The sequence below is a fragment of the Salvelinus fontinalis genome, chromosome 17 (assembly GCF_029448725.1).
Source record: "Salvelinus fontinalis isolate EN_2023a chromosome 17, ASM2944872v1, whole genome shotgun sequence".
NCBI classification, from domain to species: Eukaryota; Metazoa; Chordata; class Actinopteri; order Salmoniformes; family Salmonidae; genus Salvelinus; species Salvelinus fontinalis.
Window position 1 is genome coordinate 40,073,781 of NC_074681.1, and position 19,644 is coordinate 40,093,424.

A 19,644-nucleotide genomic window follows, 5' to 3' on the forward strand; every position below is an offset into this window, starting at 1 on the left:
CATCAAAGCTGGGACCGAGAGACTCAAAAACAGCTCCTATCTCAAGCCCATCAGACTATTAAATAGCCATCCCTAGCACATTAGAGGCTGTTGCACTTTATACATAGACTTAAAATCACTGGCCACTTTAATAATGTTTACATATTTTGCATTACTCATCTCATATGTATGTACTGTATTCTATTCTATTCTACTGTATCTCAGTCTATGCCTATGCCGCTCTGACATTGCTCGTTCAAATATATATATTTTTTCTTCTTCTTCTATTGTGTTACTGACTGTACGTTTGTTTGTGTAACTCTGTTGTTGTTTTTGTCGCACTGCTTTGCTTTATCTTGGCCAGGTCGCAGTTGTAAATGAGAACTTGTTCTCAACTGGCCTACCTGGTTAAATAAAGGTGAAATATATATATATATATATATATATATATATATATATATATATATATATATATTCTTAATCCTGTTCATTTACTTTAGATTTGTATGTATTGTTGTGATATTGTTAGATATTACTGCACTGTTGGAGCTAGAAACACAAGCATTTCGCTACACCCGCATAACATCTGCTAAACACGTGTATGTGACCAATAAAAATGGATTTGATTTGACTTGAAATTGCTTTCTACCTCAGAGATGGGCAACTGGCGGTCTGCACCCCATTTTGAAGGCCCAGAACAAATTTTATTTAAAAAAATTGGAACTCAGTCGTGGTTCCAATTTACTGTTGCGAGTTAGAATAGTAGAACACACAAAGTAAAATTTAGAAATTTGGTTATCATGGTTAAATTACCGTCTGGAGGGCCCCCATTAGTTTGTTCGTCAGTCTCACTCAGAAATCATATTAAAAATTGCTAACATTTTTCACCACCCAATGACAAAATGTGTAGAATTGCAGGACATTAGCTGTAACAAAGCAAATTGTCCTCTCTGTCCCATGGCACAACCTGTTTTCAGAGCATTTCGTATTATTTTGTAAGTAAAACCAGAATACTCCTTTAATTACACTTTGTTATGTTTCGTATGGTTTGTATTAATTTGTGGATGTCTGTCATCCATTCCGTAAGATATGTTACAAGTTGCAATTCATACAATATGTTATGAATTGCAATTTCGTACAATATGTTGCGAATTAGCAAAGCAAACAATAAGTTAAGAATTTGCAAACCGTATGATGTTACAATTCAAATTTGTTGCTAAAGTTAGCTAGGTAGCTAGCTGGCTAACGTTAGCAAGGCTAGGTGTTAAGGTTAGGGTTAGCTAAAAGGGTTAGGGGAAGGGTTAGCTAACATGTTAAGTAGTTGAAAAGTAGCAAGCAGTTAGCTCAAATGCAAACGTTGTCCGTGTTACACACTCACCCTCCCATCTTCCTTTTGTTTTTGCCTTCAGTAACCTGTCTTATGTAACCATATCAAAATTAACATGTCATATTAATTTGTATGTTCTGGATTTACTATGTAATGTCTAGTGTATGAGACCTGGATTTACTGTACTACGTAACATCTAGTGTATGAGACCAGGTTGCATGGCAAAATTAGTATAATTATGTGAAATTGTCACCCCATGGCAAAATGTGTAGAATTGCACGAAATTAACTCTCAAGGATAAAAATGTGTTTATCGCTCTGCTGCCAGTAAAAGGTTTTGTCTCTATGTGGTGTGGATGGATGTCGGTATTTAAGCGATTGGGCCCCTCATGATGAGTTTAGATTGTTTGTGAAGTGCTGTATGATGATGATGGTTGGCGATGACGATGGTTTTGATGAATAGCAGTTGTATTACAAATTGTAAAGAAAATCGTTGGTAGTAGAATTACATGTGTTCAATTTTATTGATAAGAAAAATCAATTCTTTATTAGAGGGTCTATTTGAGGACAGTCAACGCCCAATGCATTCTGGTCCCTGTGCTGAAGAAGATCCGGAATTTGAGGTGTTGTTCGCCAGTCCGGCCTCCAAACCAATGACTGTATTTATGCACCCAATCCACACGGTTTTCTTCCAGTGACAATCGAAACGGTAAATATTGTATTTATTAGCCATATTCATGACATTTTTAACTGTCTGGTTGAATAAGATACGTTGCTTTAACTTTCTACCGCATCCCAAATAGCTTGTTAGCAAAGTAGCTAGCTACTTGCTAATTAGTTGGCTAGTTTCCAAGGCTTGCGTTTAGACACCTCGCCCGTTTAATAGTCAGTGTTGGCTAGCTACCATTTGAACCCTGTGATACAGTAATCAATTTACAGTGTCTACACAGCCCGGTTTGAAATAGTTGTTTGCTAGCTAGCTTGAAGGTGTTGATAAGATCATGTTTTGTGATTTATTACTAGCGTTAAATTAACTAGGCATATTTAAGGTAACTGCAATATTTAGTCGTATTTAATTATTTGGGACAGCGCTTTCAACACCTAACGTTAGTTTTTTTTCAGACTTCCAATGCTCGGCGTTGAAAAAAAAAGTTCAGAGAGCAGTTAGTGCGCTAACTAACTGTATGACGTTTTGTTATCGCTTCAAGCTTTTTTTTTTAGGTATACTGTAATAGAAAAGTCGCTAACTAAATAAAAGGACATAATGGAAAGTTGAATTCAATTCAAGTTAAATCCAACTTGTGTACATGCATCTGTGAAGTCAAAGCGTGTAACAACGTCTTTGGAAGGGAAGGCTGTCAGTTATTTGTGGTTAGATATTTCGGAAAGTCATCATTGAGCAAAAAGCAGACTTCCTGTCTCACGGTCCTCTAAATCATGTAGGTAGGCTATCCTCCATTTTGTTAGTGTACCCTCGTCATTCTCTTCAAGTAATTGCCAGGCTTATTGATATAGTATTTGCATGCTCTGCTAAAAAAACCAGGAGTACGTTACAGTTGACATGTAATGTTCTCTGTTCTCTGGCAGGTTGAAAGAGTGCAAAATGTCTCAGGCTGAAAAAATTAAGGTACGTTCCCGATCCAGTATGATAAGAGGATGCTTGCTTCCTCTCAGTTCATCTAATCTAAGTAATACTGTCAGGCTGTCCAATAATGATTTCAGAGGGAGCTTATTTTGAATAGGCCTATATAAACCGGATGTGAATCTGCTTTGGGAAATCAGGATTTATTAGAATTAAACCATTACAGACATTGAGTTTTAAAAAACAACAACAATTGCGCATAGAGGATGCAAATATTGTGTATAGTCATCTTACCAGAGAGAGACTTAATTACAGAATGCATGGCCACGCTAGCAGATGCTGCCAGCTTCCAGGCAGCTGCTTTCTTCATGACTCACTGTTGTGCCTTGACCTGGGTTGAAATGAGAACACTCCAATGTATGAACTTAGCCTAGCTATATTATAGAGATAAAACAAATATTTTGTCACATACACCACATGTGCAGTACAATTTTGTTTTACAGGGGCAGCCATAGTAGTATGGCACCCCTGGAGTAAATTGGGGTAAGTGCCTTGCTCAAGGGCACATCGGTGATATATTTCACCATGTCTGCTCGGGTATTCGAACCAGCGACCTTTCGGTTACTGGTTACTAGGCTATCTGCTGCTCTAGATGTAATGTAATATATGCTCCTTCCTTACATCTGTTTTATAAGCTGAAAAGATGGGTCTAGGCATAACCTTGAAACACTTTGGTTAGACTGCACATTCTATTCTCCCTGGTTACGTGCAGGCTTATTAGGGCAATAATGTTTTTGCAAAAGATGGCAGAGACAAGACAGTCACCTCATCCAAAGGTCATTCGTGGACAGCTGTTTCTTTTGTGTAGTGGCCTAATTGCTGGTTTTAATCTTTGCTTCTGTGATTTACACAGCCCATGCCAAAGTTTAAATGATGGTATTCCTGAGTTGAATGACTCAGATGCTCATGTTGTTGTCTCATGTATTACAGCAGGGTCAGTTCACCAACCCAGAGACCCCGGGGTATGTGGGCTTTGCCAACCTGCCCAACCAGGTGCACCGCAAGTCGGTCAAAAAGGGCTTTGAGTTCACCCTCATGGTAGTTGGTGAGTGTCATGATATTTGAAACTTAAGTAATGTCTGGTGTTTTTGTTTTGAGAGTATTGTTCATATGTAGTATCTAGCCTTAGACAGAACGTCTACACCAGTTGTTCGAGCTTTGCACAAAATCACTTTGTGTCTTTGCTTGTCGGTGAGTGTCAGCCATTTTCTTGCTGCAGTTTTTTTCTCACTTTAGTAGAGATGAGTTTTGGCCCTCAAAGCGGATGTGTGCCAAAATGATAATGTTCACACAGGTTTGTCGGACCATAACCATTTTAGGAATATAACAGCAAGCAAAGCACATTAATAGGGTTGTCACGATACCAGTATCACAATACTATGATATCAGATTTTCCATGGCAATTTTTTTTAACAGGAATTAGTCTAAACTCTATGGTCCTATAAAAACGTACTTTATGGAAAATATACACTGCTCAAAAAAATAAAGGGAACACTTAAATAACACAACGTAACTCCAAGTCAATCACACTTCTGTGAAATCAAACTGTCCACTTAGGAAGCAACACTGATTGACAATAAATTTCACATGCTGTTGTGCAAATGGAATAGACAAAAGGTGGAAATTATAGGCAATTAGCAAGACACCCCCCAAAACAGGAGTGATTCTGCAGGTGGTGACCACAGACCACTTCTCAGTTCCTATGCTTCCTGGCTGATGTTTTGGTCACTTTTGAATGCTGGCGGTGCTCTCACTCTAGTGGTAGCATGAGACGGAGTCTACAACCCACACAAGTGGCTCAGGTAGTGCAGTTCATCCAGGATGGCACATCAATGCGAGCTGTGGCAAAAAGGTTTGCTGTGTCTGTCAGCGTAGTGTCCAGAGCATAGAGGCGCTACCAGGAGACAGGCCAGTACATCAGGAGACGTGGAGGAGGCCGTAGGAGGGCAACAACCCAGCAGCAGGACCGCTACCTCCGCCTTTGTGCAAGGAGGTGCACTGCCAGAGCCCTGCAAAATGACCTCCAGCAGGCCACAAATGTGCATGTGTCTGCTCAAACGGTCAGAAACCGACTCCATGAGGGTGGTATGAGGGCCCGACGTCCACAGGTGGGGGTTGTGCTTACAGCCCAACACCGTGCAGGACGTTTGGCATTTGCCAGAGAACACCAAGATTGGCAAATTCGCTACTGGCGCCCTGTGCTCTTCACAGATGAAAGCAGGTTCACACTGAGCACATGAGCACATGTGACAGACGTGACAGAGTCTGGAGACGCCGTGGAGAACGTTCTGCTGCCTGCAACATCCTCCAGCATGACCGGTTTGGCGGTGGGTCAGTCATGGTGTGGGGTGGTATTTCTTTGTGGGGCCGCACAGCCCTCCATGTGCTCGCCAGAGGTAGTCTGACTGCCATTAGGTACCGAGATGAGATCCTCAGACCCCTTGTGAGACCATATGCTGACACATGCACATTTGTGGCCTGCTGGAGGTCATTTTGCAGGGCTCTGGCAGTGCACCTCCTTGCACAAAGGCGGAGGTAGCGGTCCTGCTGCTGGGTTGTTGCCCTCCTACGGCCTCCTCCACGTCTCCTGATGTACTGGCCTGTCTCCTGGTAGCGCCTCCATGCTCTGGACACTACGCTGACAGACACAGCAAACCTTCTTGCCACAGCTCGCATTGATGTGCCATCCTGGATGAACTGCACTACCTGAGCCACTTGTGTAGGTTGTAGACTCCGTCTCATGCTACCACTAGAGTGAGAGCACCGCCAGCATTCAAAAGTGACCAAAACATCAGCCAGGAAGCATAGGAACTGAGAAGTGGTCTGTGGTCACCACCTGCAGAACCACTCCTTTATTGGGGGTGTCTTGCTAATTGCCTATTATTTCCACCTTTTGTCTATTCCATTTGCACAACAGCATGTGAAATTTATTGTCGATCAGTGTTGCTTCCTAAGTGGACAGTTTGATTTCACAGAAGTGTGATTGACTTGGAGTTACATTGTGTTGTTTAAGTGTTCCCTTTATTTTTTTGAGCAGTGTATATTGTGTTATAGCTTGCAAAATAAACATGTGACTCTAGGTGACAAAATAATGCTGTTTGTTTCTAATATTAGGACTGTTTTCCTCAAGAAATTAAATCAGCTTCATGTTTTGTGTCTTTGCCACAATACTTCAGAATATCGCAATACTGGTCTCATGACAACCCACTATGCATTTCCTTGATTAATTTTGAGTTGGGAGGATAGACAAAGAAACAAGCTAACATTCTATATATCTTTAACAGAAAAAAATGGTATTTGGCCTTGTTTGTTCTAAATATTTAAGCTATCACTTCATGCTGTCGACAGAATGGAATGTGACTTATTTGAGCATGTGCCCGGACAGTTAGCTAGTTGACAAATGCAGACATTTCTTTTTCCCATAGCCTCTCCTCACAAATAACATTTCCCACCCTCCCTAAAAATTTGCCAGTAACCACTGTTCCAGATCGCTTCATTTCCTTTTTGAGTTTTTAACGTGAGTTTATGCATGTCCAGCATACGTGTGTGCCAGAGTGTTTGTATCTGAGAGAGTGGGATATGTGTAGGATCATGTCAGAGGCCCCTGTTTAGGTCACTGTTGTGAGTCCAGACTCTAAATAAACGGATGGAGGCTGGGCGTCTCTGGGTCCTCTGGTTTAACCGTGTGAAATGGTTGTCCTTTCTCTCTTCTCCCTCCATGTCTGTGTGGGGGAGGAGGGGGGCCCTATTGTACAGTCATCCCTCTGCCTTAAAATAAACCAGAGTGGAATGTGTGCCTGAGGGGCAGCTCAGCACTGGACAGGCCTCTGCTGCTGCTGAATAGAGAACAGAATAACAAATACAATTATGAATAAAGCCACACAAGAACTACGATGACAGTTAAATACACGAGAATGCAAGTGTATATACAGTGCATTCGGAAAGTATTCAGACCCCTTCACTTTTCCATTAAAAAAAAAACAAACTTTACAGCCTTATTTAAAATAAAAAAGTAATTGTTTTTTCTCAATCTACACAATACCCCATTATGACAAAGCAAAAAGAGGTTTTTAAAAAAATGTAAGAATTACATTTACGTAAGTATTCAGACCCTTTACTCAGTACTTTGTTGAAGCACCTTTTGGCAGTGATTACAGCCTCGAGTCTTCTTGGGTATGACGCTACAAGCTTGGCACACCTGTATTTGTGGAGTTTCTCCAATTCTTCTCTGCCGATCCTCTCAAGCTCTGTCAGGTTGGATGGGGAGCATTGCTTCACAGCTATTTTCAGGTCTCCAGAGATGTTCGATCGGGTTCAAGTCCAGGTTCTGGCTGGGCCACTCAAGGACATTCAGAGACTTGTCCTGAAGCCACTCCTGCATTGTCTTGGCTGTATGCTTAGCGTCGTTGTCCATTTGGAAGGTGAACCTTTGCCCCAGTCGGAGGTCCTGAGCGCTCTGGAGCAAGTTTTCATCAAGGATCTCTCAGCACTTTGCTCCGTTCATCTTTCCCTCGATCCTGACTAGTCTCCCAGTCCCTACAGCTGAAAAACATCCCCACAGCATGATGTTGCCTCCACCATGCTTCACCATAGGGATGGTGCCAGGTTTCCTCCAGACGTGGCGCTTGGCATTCAGGCCAAAGACCTCAATCTTGGTTTCATCAGATCAGATAATCTTGTTTCTCATGGTCTGAGAGTCTTTAGGTGCCTTTTGGCAAACTCCAAGCGTGCTGTCATGTTCCTTTTACTGAGGATTGGCTTCCGTCTGGCCGCTCTACCATAAAGGCCTGATTGGTGGAGTGCTGCAGAGATGGTTGTTCTTCTGGAAGGTTCTCCCATCTCCACAGAGACACTCTAGAGCTCATCGCGTTCTTGGTCACCTCCCTGATCAAGGCCTTTCTCCCCTGATTGCTCAGTTTGGCCGGGCAGCCAGCTCTAGGCAGAGTCTTGGTGGTTCTTCCATTTAAGAATGATGGAAGCCACTGTGTTCTTGGGGACCTTCAATGCTGCAGAATTTTTTTTGGTACCCTTCCCCAGATCTGTACCTCGACACAGTCCTGTCTCGGAGCTCTACGGACAATTCCTTTGACTTCATGGCCTGGTTTTTGCTCTGACATGCACTGTCAACTGTGGGACCTTATACAGACAGGCGTGTGCCTTTCCAAACCATGTCCAATCAATTGAATTTACCACAGGTGGATTCCAATCAAGTTATAGAAACATCTCAAGGATGATCAATAGAAACAGGATGCACCTGAGCTCCATTTCAAGTCTTATAGCAAAGGGTCTGAACTTTATGTAAAGGTATTTCAGTTGTTTATTTTTGATACATTTGCAAACATTTAAAAAAAACTTGCTTTCGCTTTGTCATTATGGGGTGTTGTGTTTACATTGCTGAGGATTTTTATTTAAGCCTGTAACAAAATGTGGAAAAAGTCAAGGTGTCTGAATACTTTCCAAAGCCACTGTAAAATTCAGTGCCAGTACCTTATTCAATGTGCAGGAGTACCGGAATGGTTGAGGAATATATAAATACTTATGGTAATATATACATGTAAATAGGACTGGGTGATATGGCCTAAACTCTTGTTTTTTGTGTGTTTAAAAAAAACAACAACTTATTGGCGATTTCACAATGTAGATCTATTTTTAGTTAAAAAAAATTTATTTCTCTAAATAGGCCAAAGCTTTGTTACACAATTAAAGATCAATACACTGCATTTCAAACAGCTGCAATAATCTAATGAATTTAGGGCTTGTAAAATGATATCTAGGCTAAATATAAGCCTTCAACCTTAGGACCCACTAAAAATAATTAAATTATATCAAAATAGTTTAACCTGCTTTTTTTGCATTCACTGATCTGGCTTTCAAGTCTTGTCTATGAAAGTAACATTTTGTTTTGCCTGAACCATGCACAACCACTAATAATGACCAACTTCTGGTAGCAGGGACTATAGAAAATGTCCACGGTCTCATAAACAATCTCTCTAGCCTTTCATCGTGACTCAGTTCCATTACATTACACAGTCATGTGTCTTGTGTAGAGGGGAGTTTTTTACATTAACACGCAACGCTTGCGGTACGGTTTTGCATAAGGACCATAACTTTCATATCGGCGAGAAATCATTTTCAGTAAACAAAATGTTAAATTGATACACGGCTTTTTATAGGGTTAGGGTTCCCACATGTCCATATTTCTATATTACAGTGCTTGTTTCCGTAAAACAGATGGAAGACAGTGGGCTACCTGTGCGAGTGGTAAAGGAGCAAATGATACGAGACCAAAAAGACACACTCATGAATTCAAACCTAGATTCTTCCAATACATTGGTTTGGAACATTGCGCTTAAACATACATTCAAATTAATTAAATATATCACCCAGCCCGACATGTAATAGTGACCAGTAGCAGGATAAATAATAAAGGTAATGGGAATCAATAATCTGTGGACAGCAGGGTAATGGGGTAATGCATCTAATCAATAATCTTTTTCGCAGCAGCGTAGGTTGTCTGAGTGGGTTGATGCCTGTGGATGGGCATAGTCAGTGTGGATAGTCTGAGGGAGATCAGTAGTTGTTAGCACTATAACAGTGTTATGGGCAGGGGATAGAAGCTGTTTAGGAGTCTGTTAGTCTGAGTCTTGATTCACCAGGACTGCCTGCCAGACGGATGCATGGAGAACAGTCCATGTCTCAGGTGGCTGTAGTCTTTGGCAATTTTCCCGACATTTCTCAGACAGCAACTGGCATGCATTTCCTGAATGGCTGGGAGCTCACCCCCAGTGATGCGCTGGGCTGTCCGCACCGCCTTCTATAGGGTCTTCCTGTCGCAGATGGTGCAGTTGCCGTGCCATCTGAGGGGCCATGCCAAATAGTTTCAGACTCCTGTGGGAGAAGATGCGTTGCCATGCCTTCACGACTGTTCTGGTGTGAGAGGACCATGTTAAGTCCACAGTGATGTGGACACAGGAACTTGAAGCTCTTGACCCTCCACTGCGGCCTGTGGATGGGTGTATGCCCCCCTGTTTATTGTAGTCCATCATCCTGTTGCCCTGGCACCACACTGCCAGGGCAACAGCCTACTCTCACCACCAGGGGTCAGGAAGTCCAGGATCCAGTTGCAGATGGAGGTGTTCAGTCTCAGGGTCCCGTGCTTGGAGGGCACTATGGTGTTTCACGCTAAGCTGTAGTCGATGAACAGCGTTCTCACATCAGTATTCCTCTTCTCTAGGTGGGAGAGCGCAGTGTGGAGTGCAGTTTAGATTGTATCGTCTGTAGATCTGTTTGGGTAGTAGGAGTTTGACGATGCCTGCCAGCTGGACTGCGAATGCTCTGAGAACGTGCCCTGGATTATCGTCTGGCCCCATAGCTTTGGGAGTGTTAAACCTTAGTCGTGTCACCCTCGGAGCGCGAGATCACCTAGTCATCTAGGATGGCGGGGGCCCTCGTGCACAGTTTGGTGTTTTTTGTCAAAGCGTGCCTAAAATTCATTGTGTTCGTCTGGTAGAGGCATCGTTGAATAAATCACGGCTAGGTCTACATTTGTAATCTGTAATGGACTGTAGCCCCTGCTACATGCATTGAGCGTCGGAACCGGTGTAATAGGTTTTTAACCTTGTTCCTATATTGTTCACCTTGTTCCTAAATTTACCTTTTGTGTGCGGTAGCTGTGTCCTTTAGTTTAGCGCGTACATCTGTGTTAATCCAGGGCTTTTGATTGGGGAAGCAGCGACCCTTCACTTGAGCTTGTTGCGTTTAGGACTAAGGAAAATGTGTGTCTTGTTTTACTGCGAGGTTAATGCATTTCCCACGCTATGAGGCCTAATGTGTAGGAAGATACTTGGCTGCAAATGTAGTGTGCCCATTGTCCAACTATTGGGTGTATTGTGGAAAAAGGAACACCCTGCACACATCTAACTGTAGATTCTTGTAGTATTTGTGGTTCGTAGGCTCAAAAGTAATCTGTTATGAACAGATATATATTGGGTATATTGCCATACAGGCACAATGGTCTGTTCTATTTAATTTTTAGTCTCTTTTTTTTTATGATGGGATGATTTTTAAAATATTGATGATTCTGTGTGTTCTGTTTAGGTGAGTCTGGCCTGGGGAAGTCCACCCTCATCAACAGTCTGTTCCTTACGGATCTCTACCCAGAGAGAGTGATCCCCGGAGCAGCAGGTAATGGTTATACACACATACACCAAGGCCAAACTTTCCGCTAACTATCAAAACCCAATTTCTTCCTACATAACCTAATGGGAGTCATTTTAAACAATTTACACCAAATCGCCCCTCATTTAGTCAGTGGCCTCAAGAGTACCTCAACTTTTCCTCTCCCCCTGGTCTCCTTTTAATTTTGTCCCACAGAGAAGATTGAGCGCACGGTTCAGATCGAGGCATCTACGGTTGAGATCGAGGAGAGAGGGGTGAAGCTCCGCCTCACTGTGGTGGACACACCCGGCTACGGCGACGCCATCAACAGCCAGGACTGGTAGTCCACTGCCCACCACCTCTTTTGTCCAACATTGAAATTGTTTTTATTGTTGGAATATAGTTGGACAAACATTTTTATAGTTTAAAAAATATATATATATTTTTTAATTTTAAGGGATTGTTCCCTTTCTAAAAGTTTAAGCTTAGTTTTGCATGGACGATACCCCTATATCTAAAATATCAGTTTCCATTGCTCTATTCATGTCATACAGTGTTATATGGGTTGGCTTTTCTAACGGCCGCTGCTTCTCGTTTCTCCTCCAGTTTCAGCACCATCATCGCCTACATCGACGACCAGTTTGAGCGCTACCTCCACGACGAGAGTGGTCTGAACCGACGGCACATCGTGGACAACCGCGTCCACTGCTGCTTCTACTTTATCTCCCCGTTAGGCCATGGGTACTCACCTGTTCAACATGTACTTTCTAATTCACCGAGTACTCCCCCCAGTTCTTACGCGCTCTCCCTTTCTCTCCCTCTCAGGCTGAAGCCTCTGGATGTACAGTTCATGAAGGCCATCCACAACAAAGTCAACGTGGTCCCTGTCATCGCCAAGGCCGACACACTCACCCTGAGAGAGAGGGAGAGGCTCAAGCGCAGGGTAGGAGACGTTATAGCTCAACCTGATTCTCAAAAGTATACAATGGGAGAACGTTTTTAAGTCATCTCGTGCAAGGGGTGTAGATGTAGTGATCTTCCTTTCATATGATACAACTGCACCCATGGACTGCCTGTATGTAAATAATCCCTCTGTGGATTAATAAAGTAATGTATATTCAATTTAATAGTTAAAGCACAGCTTTAGTAAATAGCCCAAATTATGTATATATCCTCCATATTCCTGTGTGGCTGTAGATTCTGGATGAGATTGATGAGCACGGCATCAAGATATACCACCTCCCCGACGCGGAGTCTGACGAGGACGAGGACTTCAAGGAGCAGACAAGGATTCTCAAAGTAATCCCATCCACCTTTTCTAGACTCGGTCCTAAGGATTCTGAACCCCATATGTCATTTCAGCATACAGTATTGGAAACATACATCTTTACAAATAAGCTCAGAATGGTATGCAATCACCACCATCGCAAACATGCTATCTGTTTTGACCGTCAGCACCTGCTCTCTCCTCCCTCCAGGCCAGTATTCCCTTTGCGGTGGTTGGCTCCAACCAGCAGATCGAGGCCAAGGGGAAGAAGGTGCGGGGTCGCCTGTATCCCTGGGGTGTGGTGGAGGTGGAGAACCCCGAGCACAACGACTTCCTCAAGCTACGCACCATGCTCATGTGAGTGGGTGGGAGAGCGACCGCCTGCACTGGGTCATATCCCCGGTGGGGCTCGCTCTGGCTTCTTCATATATTAGACTTGAATAGCAGCTTCAAGCAGAATTGAATAGCAGCTTGAGAATCCCGACTTGAAATAGTGGCTAATGGCTATTTTTAATTGAGTGTTTATGGTTGATTCGGCTTATACTACATAAGCTATGTCAGTTGTATAATATGTTGTCAATCCATTAAATGTCAGTCATGAGCAGTGGGTGTCCCGTCTCACATACTGCTTGGTGTTGCGCTTATGACGATCTTGAGTTGAGTGGTTGGTTTAGTGCTTGATTTGATCGACTGACACCTATCCATCTACAGCACCCACATGCAGGACCTGCAGGAGGTGACCCAGGACCTACACTACGAGAATTTCCGTTCGGAGCGCCTCAAACGAGGCGGAAGGTTGTCCTCTCATGGTTACGTTCTGTCTCCTGCGTACGTACCGGTCTGTCTGCTTGCCTTTCTGTACCCTACCTTCCCCAAACTTCCCATACGCAGTTATGTAATATACAACCAAAGACACAGAAAGGCTTAATGCCACATACACAGCTAAATATAACAGAGCAGGTTGATACAGTGTTGAGACATTTGTAACACAAGACTCATGTGTGGCTTTCTTGGATTTGATTGACTTATCTGGCTAAGACAATAGATGGGTAACTAATAGTGTCTCAGTCAGCCAGTTCCACTTATCTTGTGTTAATGTCTATCAAGAAGGGATTCGGTGATAGTCAGCATTGAAAGTAAATCTCCATGTGTTCATTAATATTACATTGTTGAAAAAAAACAATTTAAGTTGGAAAAACTAATTATAATTTTGGATGTACATTCTACAGCAATTTGACCTTGGTAGTGGGTTTGAGTTAGGCATGTATAGTCCGTGTGCTGTTTTATTTTGTAGTGTGCTATGGGTTTTTAACCAGTATATAGTTTGGTTGTTGTAGTAGTAGTATGGGTATCATTCAACTCTAGGAGTGTGGACCCTTTGGATTCTTTGAGACCTTCCTCTATAGCCAATCCAGGAGAAGGGAGAGATTTTACTGCCTTCCTATTGGCTCACCATCAGCCCAATGATGGTGGTCTGGTCTGTCCAATCCTCTGAGTGGACTGTTGGAGGTACTACTATCCTCCCTGTCTCCCAACCTTGCTGCTCTCTTCTTGCTTCTGCAGCTTGCCCTCTTTCACTTTAACACACACTTTTCTACCCCCAATCCGTTCTTTCTCTCTCTATCACTAATTTACCTCTGGCTCTTTCTACTTTCTAAGTGTTGCTTTCGTCACGTCTGCTTAAATACTAGAAAGCTAGAAACTGCACCACACACACAACCACCAGATGTGGGGATTTACCAAACTGTCTTCCGGAGACCCCCTATGCACATCAGTTTTCACTCCTCCACCTTTCTGCTGATTCTATGAATGACAATGAATACTTTTGAATACTGTATTTTCTTCTGAATGCACAAACTATATAATAACTTGAAATGTATGAGATTTCCAGTGGATATTTATGGCAGGTCTCCCCAATGATTGTGCCTTTTAGCCTAAAGAGCCTAACTCAACAAACCTGTGTCCGTGTTACAGGAAGGGACCGGAGCCGGAGGAAATGGACAAGGACATGATCCTGCAGGAGAAGGAGGCTGAGGTGGGATAGCTAAGCATTCATATCCCTCTCACCACCTACCACTCACACTACCCTAATACTTCCATTCAAATATCACTATTTTGAATAGCCCATTCACATTACCTCACTCTTACGTGGACTGCAGTAAGTTTATTCCATGTGATATGGGTGGTTGTTTTATGGAGGGGGGGGGGGTGTATCCAGGTAGTCAGTGATCTACATTTTGGTATTAATGTTATGTTTATTTTGTTCTGTGCAGCTGAGGAGAATGCAGGAGATGATTACCAAGATGCAGGCCCAGATGCAGATTAAGCCTGATGGAGCAGGAGACGGCCAGCATGTGTGACACTCACCACGGTAAGAACAACACGTCCATTTTGACACTAAACACAGCAAACCCGTGTTATGAAAACTCAAATGTACACTATGGTATATTGTGGACCTGTATGGCTCAGTTGGTAAGCGTGTGCAGTGCCATGGTTGTGGGTTCAACACCTGTAGTAATCAAAATACACACAAATGATTTGAACTTGCTCGACGGTATGTCTCTTTGGATAAAAGTGTCTGCTAGGTGGTATATATTTTTTATTACTATACTGAACAAAAATATAAATGCAATATACCAAACATTTCAAAGATTTTACTGAGTTAGTTCATAGAAGGAAATAATTTAAATCAATTAATTAGGCCCTAATCTATGGATTTCACATAACTGAGAATACAGATATGTAACTGTTGGTCACATATACCTTTAAAAATAAAAGTAGGGGTGTGGATCAGAAAACCACAGTATCTGGTGTGACCACCATTTGCCTCATGCAGCGTGACACATCTCCTTTGCATAGAGTTGATCATGCTGTTGATTGTGGAATGTTGACCCACTCCTCTTCAATTGCTGTGTGAAGTTGCTGGATATTGGCGGGAACTGGAACATGCTGTCATACATGTTGATCCAGAGCATCCCAAACATGCTCAATGGGTAACATGTCTGAGTATGCAGGCCATGGAAGAACTGGGACAATTTCAGCTTCTAGGAATTGTGTACAGATCCTTGCGACATGGGGCATTATCATGCTGAAACATGAGGTGATGGCGGCGGATGAACAGCACGACAATGGGCCTCAGGATCTCATCACAGTATCTCTGTGTATTCAAATTGCCATTGATAAAAGGCAATTGTGTTCATTCTCTGTAGCTTATGCCTGCCCATACTGTAACCCCACCGCCAGCATGGGACACTCTGTTCACAACGTTGACACCAGCAAACCGCTCACCCACACAACGCCATACACGTGGTCTGCGATTGTGAGGCCGGTTGGACGTACTGTCAAATTCTCTAAAACGACATTGGAAGCAGCTTATGGTAGAGAAATGAACATTAAATTCTCTAGCAACAGCTCTGAACATTCCTGCAGTCAGCATGCCAATTGCACACTCCCTCAACTTGAGACATCTGCGGCATCAAGATGTGACACAACTGCACAGATCGCAATTTACTGGGGGGCTGGGGTGGTTATCAAACTTCTTTTTTGGGGGGGTGGGGTTTGGGGTCACGGGTGGGTAGTGTTTTTATTTTTGGGGTAAACATTTTCTCTTGCAGATTTTACTAGACTTAACAAAAATATAGACGCAACATTCAGCAATTTCAAAGATTTTACTGAGTTACAGTTCATAGAAGGAAATCTGTCAATTAAAACAAATTAGTTAGGCCCTAATCTCTGGATTTCACATGACTGGAGCCAGGCCCAGCCAATCAGAATTGGTTTTCCCCACAATTGCTTCATTACAGATAGGAATGCTCCCCCCCCCCTGACAATCCTGCAGGTGGAGAAGCCAGATGTGGAGGTCCTAGGCTGGTGTGATTACGCGTGGTCTGCGGTTGTGAGGCGGGTTGGCTATACCTGTGTAATGTTGTTTTAATCAACTTCTTGATATGCCACACCTATTAGGTGGCTGGATTATCTTGACAAAGGAGAAATGCTCACCAACAAGGATGTAAACAAGTTTGTGCACAAAATTGTAGATTATTTTCGTACATATGGAAAATGTCTGGCAACTTTTATTTCACTCCTGAAACATGGGACCGACGCTACGTGTTGCGTGTTATATTTTTGTTCATTGCCTAAGGAAAGCATTCAGACCCCTTTTTCCACATTTTGTTACGTTACAGCCTTATTCTAAAATATATAAAATATTATATATTATATAAAATATATATATTTTTTAACAGTTAAAAAAAAAAAATGTTTGCAAATGTACAACAACAAAAAAATATATACCTTGTATTTAAACCGTTTGCTATGAGACTCTAAATTGAGCTCCGGTGCATCCTGTTTCCATTGCTCATCCTTAAGATGTTTCTACAACTTGGTTGGAATTGGTCAATTCAATTGATTGGACATGATTTGGAAAGGCCCACGCCTGTCTGTCTACATAAGGTCCCACAGTTGACAGTGCATGTCAGAGCAAAAACTGAGCCATGGGGTCGAAGGAACTGTCCCTAGAGCTCCGAGACAGGATTGTGTCAAGGCACAGATATGGGGAAGGGTACCAAAACATTTCTGCAGCATTAAAGGTCCCCAAGAACAGTGGCCTCCATCATTCTTAAATGGTAGAATTTTGGAACCACCAAGACTCTTGCAAGAGCTGGCCGCCCAGGCAAACTGCGCAATCGGTGAAGGGCCTTGGTCAGGGAGGTGACCAACAACCCGATGGTCACTGACAGAGCTCTAAAGTTCCTCTGTGGGGAAGGGAGAACCTTCCAGAAGGACAACCATCTCTGCAGCACTCCACCAATCAGGCCTTTATGGTAGAGTGGCCAGACGGAAGCCACTCAGTAAAAGGCACATCACAGCCCGCTTGGAGTTTGCCAAAAGGCACCTAAAGACGTTCAGACCATGAGAAACAAGATATTCTCTGATCTGATGAAACCAAGATTGAGCTCTTTGGCCTGAATGCCAAGTGTCAAGTCTGGAGGAAACCTGGCACCAACCCTACGGTGACACTTGGTGGTGGCAGCATCATGCTGTGGGGATTTCTTTCAGCTGCATGGACAGGGAGACTAGTCAGGATCGAGGGAAAGATGAACGCAGCAATGTACAGAGATCCTTGATGAAAACCTGCTCAGGACCTCAGACTGGGGAGAAGGTTCACCTTCCAACAGGGCCACGACCCTAAGCACACATTCACTACAACGCAGGAGTGGCTTCAGGACAAGTCTCTGAATGCCTTTGAGTGGCCCAGCCAGAGCCCGGACTATAACCTGATCGAACATATCAGGAGCGACCTGAAAATAGCTGTGCAGCAACGCTACCCATCCAACCTGATTTGAAAGGATCTGCAGGGAATAATGTGAGATACTCCCCAAATACAGGTGTGCCAAGCTTGTAGCGTCATACCCAAGAAGAATCAAGGCTGTAATCGCTCCCAAAGGTGCTAAAACCAAAGTACTGACTAAAGGGTCTGAATACTTATGTAAATGTCTTATTTCAGTTATCTTTTTTATATATGAATTAGCAAACATCTCTAAGCCTGTTTTTGCTTTGTCATTATTGGGTATTGTGTGTAGAATGATAAGGGGCTTAAACTTTTTTTTAAACACTTTTGAATAAGGCTGTAACCTAACAAAATGTGGAAAGTCAAGTGGTCTGAATACTTTACGATGGCATCAGATGTACTCAATCAGAATTATTGGCCCCTTTTTAGTCTGAATTCAAATAAATCCAACATTAGGAAGTATAAGTCCTTATGTATCACTTTTGTCTTTCCCTGCAGGTTTTCAAGCTGTCTTTTGAGCTTGACTAGAGATAGATGGATGGATTGCAGAAGAGAAGGGAGCGAAAACAAGAGCAAGATAACTGGGCCTTGTCTCATACTGCTTCCCACTATATTTTGTTTATTTCAGTCCTACTTGGGATCATTTTGAATTCTTTATTTTTTGTTTTTGTATCTAAGAAGTATTACATTTTTATATTTACACACATTTTCTTTCTAATATTCCATATTGCTCATTATTCATTTGTTTCATTCTATTGGACCCTGGACCATGCCAGTTAGTCACCAAATGAAGAATAACTCTTTTAACCAGGGAAATGTTTTTATTATAGAACCATTGTTCTTTATTACATTTTTTTGCTGTTGAGAAAGCCAAAAGCTGCTGCTGCTCCTCAGTACTGTCTTTGCACTCTGCCTCTGCTAAAACCACTCATGAACGGTCGATCGTGTTACTTACTGTGGCTCCGCGTTACGAGTGGGAAAGGCCAACTTACTGTGAAAGTTAGCAGCGCTCTTCTCTTTCGTGGAGCCGTACAGCTAAAACTGTAATAATTTTCTTTCTCTAGTGGTTGTCATGCCAATGTTAAAATATCTTTAAATTATAGTTTTTGAAAAGCAGCATAAAGATGTTTCCTTATTGCTAGGATTCGTTGACCGTGTTCTCTTTCTCCTACTCTCTCGCATGCAGCTCTTAACAGTCTGAAGTGTCGTTGTGTTGAAACGACTGGTTGTGACTGAAATACATGACACTGCGACCTTCCCAGTCATCCTGTAGCCCTGAACCAATGAAGGAGACATACCTTGGTGTTTACTGCATGTGCCTCTATGAATACTGGGCCTGTAAAGTGTCTCCGAGTAGGAGGGGCAATCTAGGATCAGTTCAGCCTTTTAGATCATAATGAATATGGTTATATAGACGGGGGACCCCAATCCCAGATCAGCACTCCTACTCAGAGACGCTTTATGACAGCCTCCAGGTTTTAACATATTGCAAAGTGAATTGATGTTTTAGGCAAAAGTCCTAGCGAACTACAAGTAAATTGAATTACTGTGATGTTCGGACCAGGCTTATGCATCGAAAATGACTTTGCTTTTCCTCGTGGCCCCCAGTAATATTGATGATTTATTGAATTAAGTGCGTCCAGAGTGATGTGGAGTTCATGCTGTACATGGTGTAATATGATATCCATATCCTTCTATTCTTTATGGCTGAGTGTCAATGTTAAGACTGAAAAGTGACTGACGTATGGATGTTGGACAGGCCCAGTTAGTTGCTATGACCGCTTGCCTGGTCATTGTGATGACCTGGTTCGATTGTGTCACTATCCTATGCAAGCCAAGTCAGAGTTATTAACATTCCAGTTTCTGCTGTTTTATCCAATGACTATCAAATAAAACCCTTGAGGTATGCTATCTTGTAATAAAGTTTATATTAAAGCTAGATTCTAGTTTGCTTCATTTGTCCTTTTACAAAAACAAAAATCC

At 42.6% G+C, this 19,644-nt stretch overlaps 1 protein-coding gene across 2 annotated transcripts; it reads left to right on the forward strand.

The window, feature by feature from the left end:
* The first annotated feature begins 1,734 nt into the window (after positions 1–1,734).
* LOC129814364 (septin-2B) lies at positions 1,735–19,600 on the forward strand. Of its 2 annotated transcripts, none has more exons than XM_055867456.1 (13): positions 1,735–2,014; positions 2,893–2,932; positions 3,878–3,992; positions 11,045–11,131; positions 11,321–11,444; positions 11,711–11,845; positions 11,930–12,047; positions 12,302–12,403; positions 12,583–12,728; positions 13,083–13,199; positions 14,346–14,406; positions 14,645–14,742; positions 18,160–19,600. In XM_055867456.1, exons 2-12 carry the CDS (start codon positions 2,909–2,911, stop codon positions 14,729–14,731), a joined length of 1,116 nt encoding a protein of 371 aa, XP_055723431.1. In that variant the 5' UTR covers positions 1,735–2,014; positions 2,893–2,908; the 3' UTR covers positions 14,732–14,742; positions 18,160–19,600. The 2 variants fall into 2 exon arrangements, with proteins under 2 accessions (XP_055723431.1, XP_055723433.1); XM_055867458.1 differs by having other exon boundaries at positions 1,739–2,014; positions 13,083–13,166.
* Positions 19,601–19,644: the final 44 nt, after the last annotated feature.

What these genes read in the sequence shown, in the direction of transcription:
- LOC129814364 (XM_055867456.1), top strand. Translation starts at nt 2,909, where the DNA reads ATGTCTCAGGCTGAAAAAATTAAG. An exon ending in AGCAGACAAGGATTCTCAAA is followed by an intron (nt 12,404 to 12,582) that starts GTAATCCCATCC and finishes TCCTCCCTCCAG; the next exon opens with GCCAGTATTCCCTTTGCGGT. An exon ending in AAGCTACGCACCATGCTCAT is followed by an intron (nt 12,729 to 13,082) that starts GTGAGTGGGTGG and finishes ATCCATCTACAG; the next exon opens with CACCCACATGCAGGACCTGC.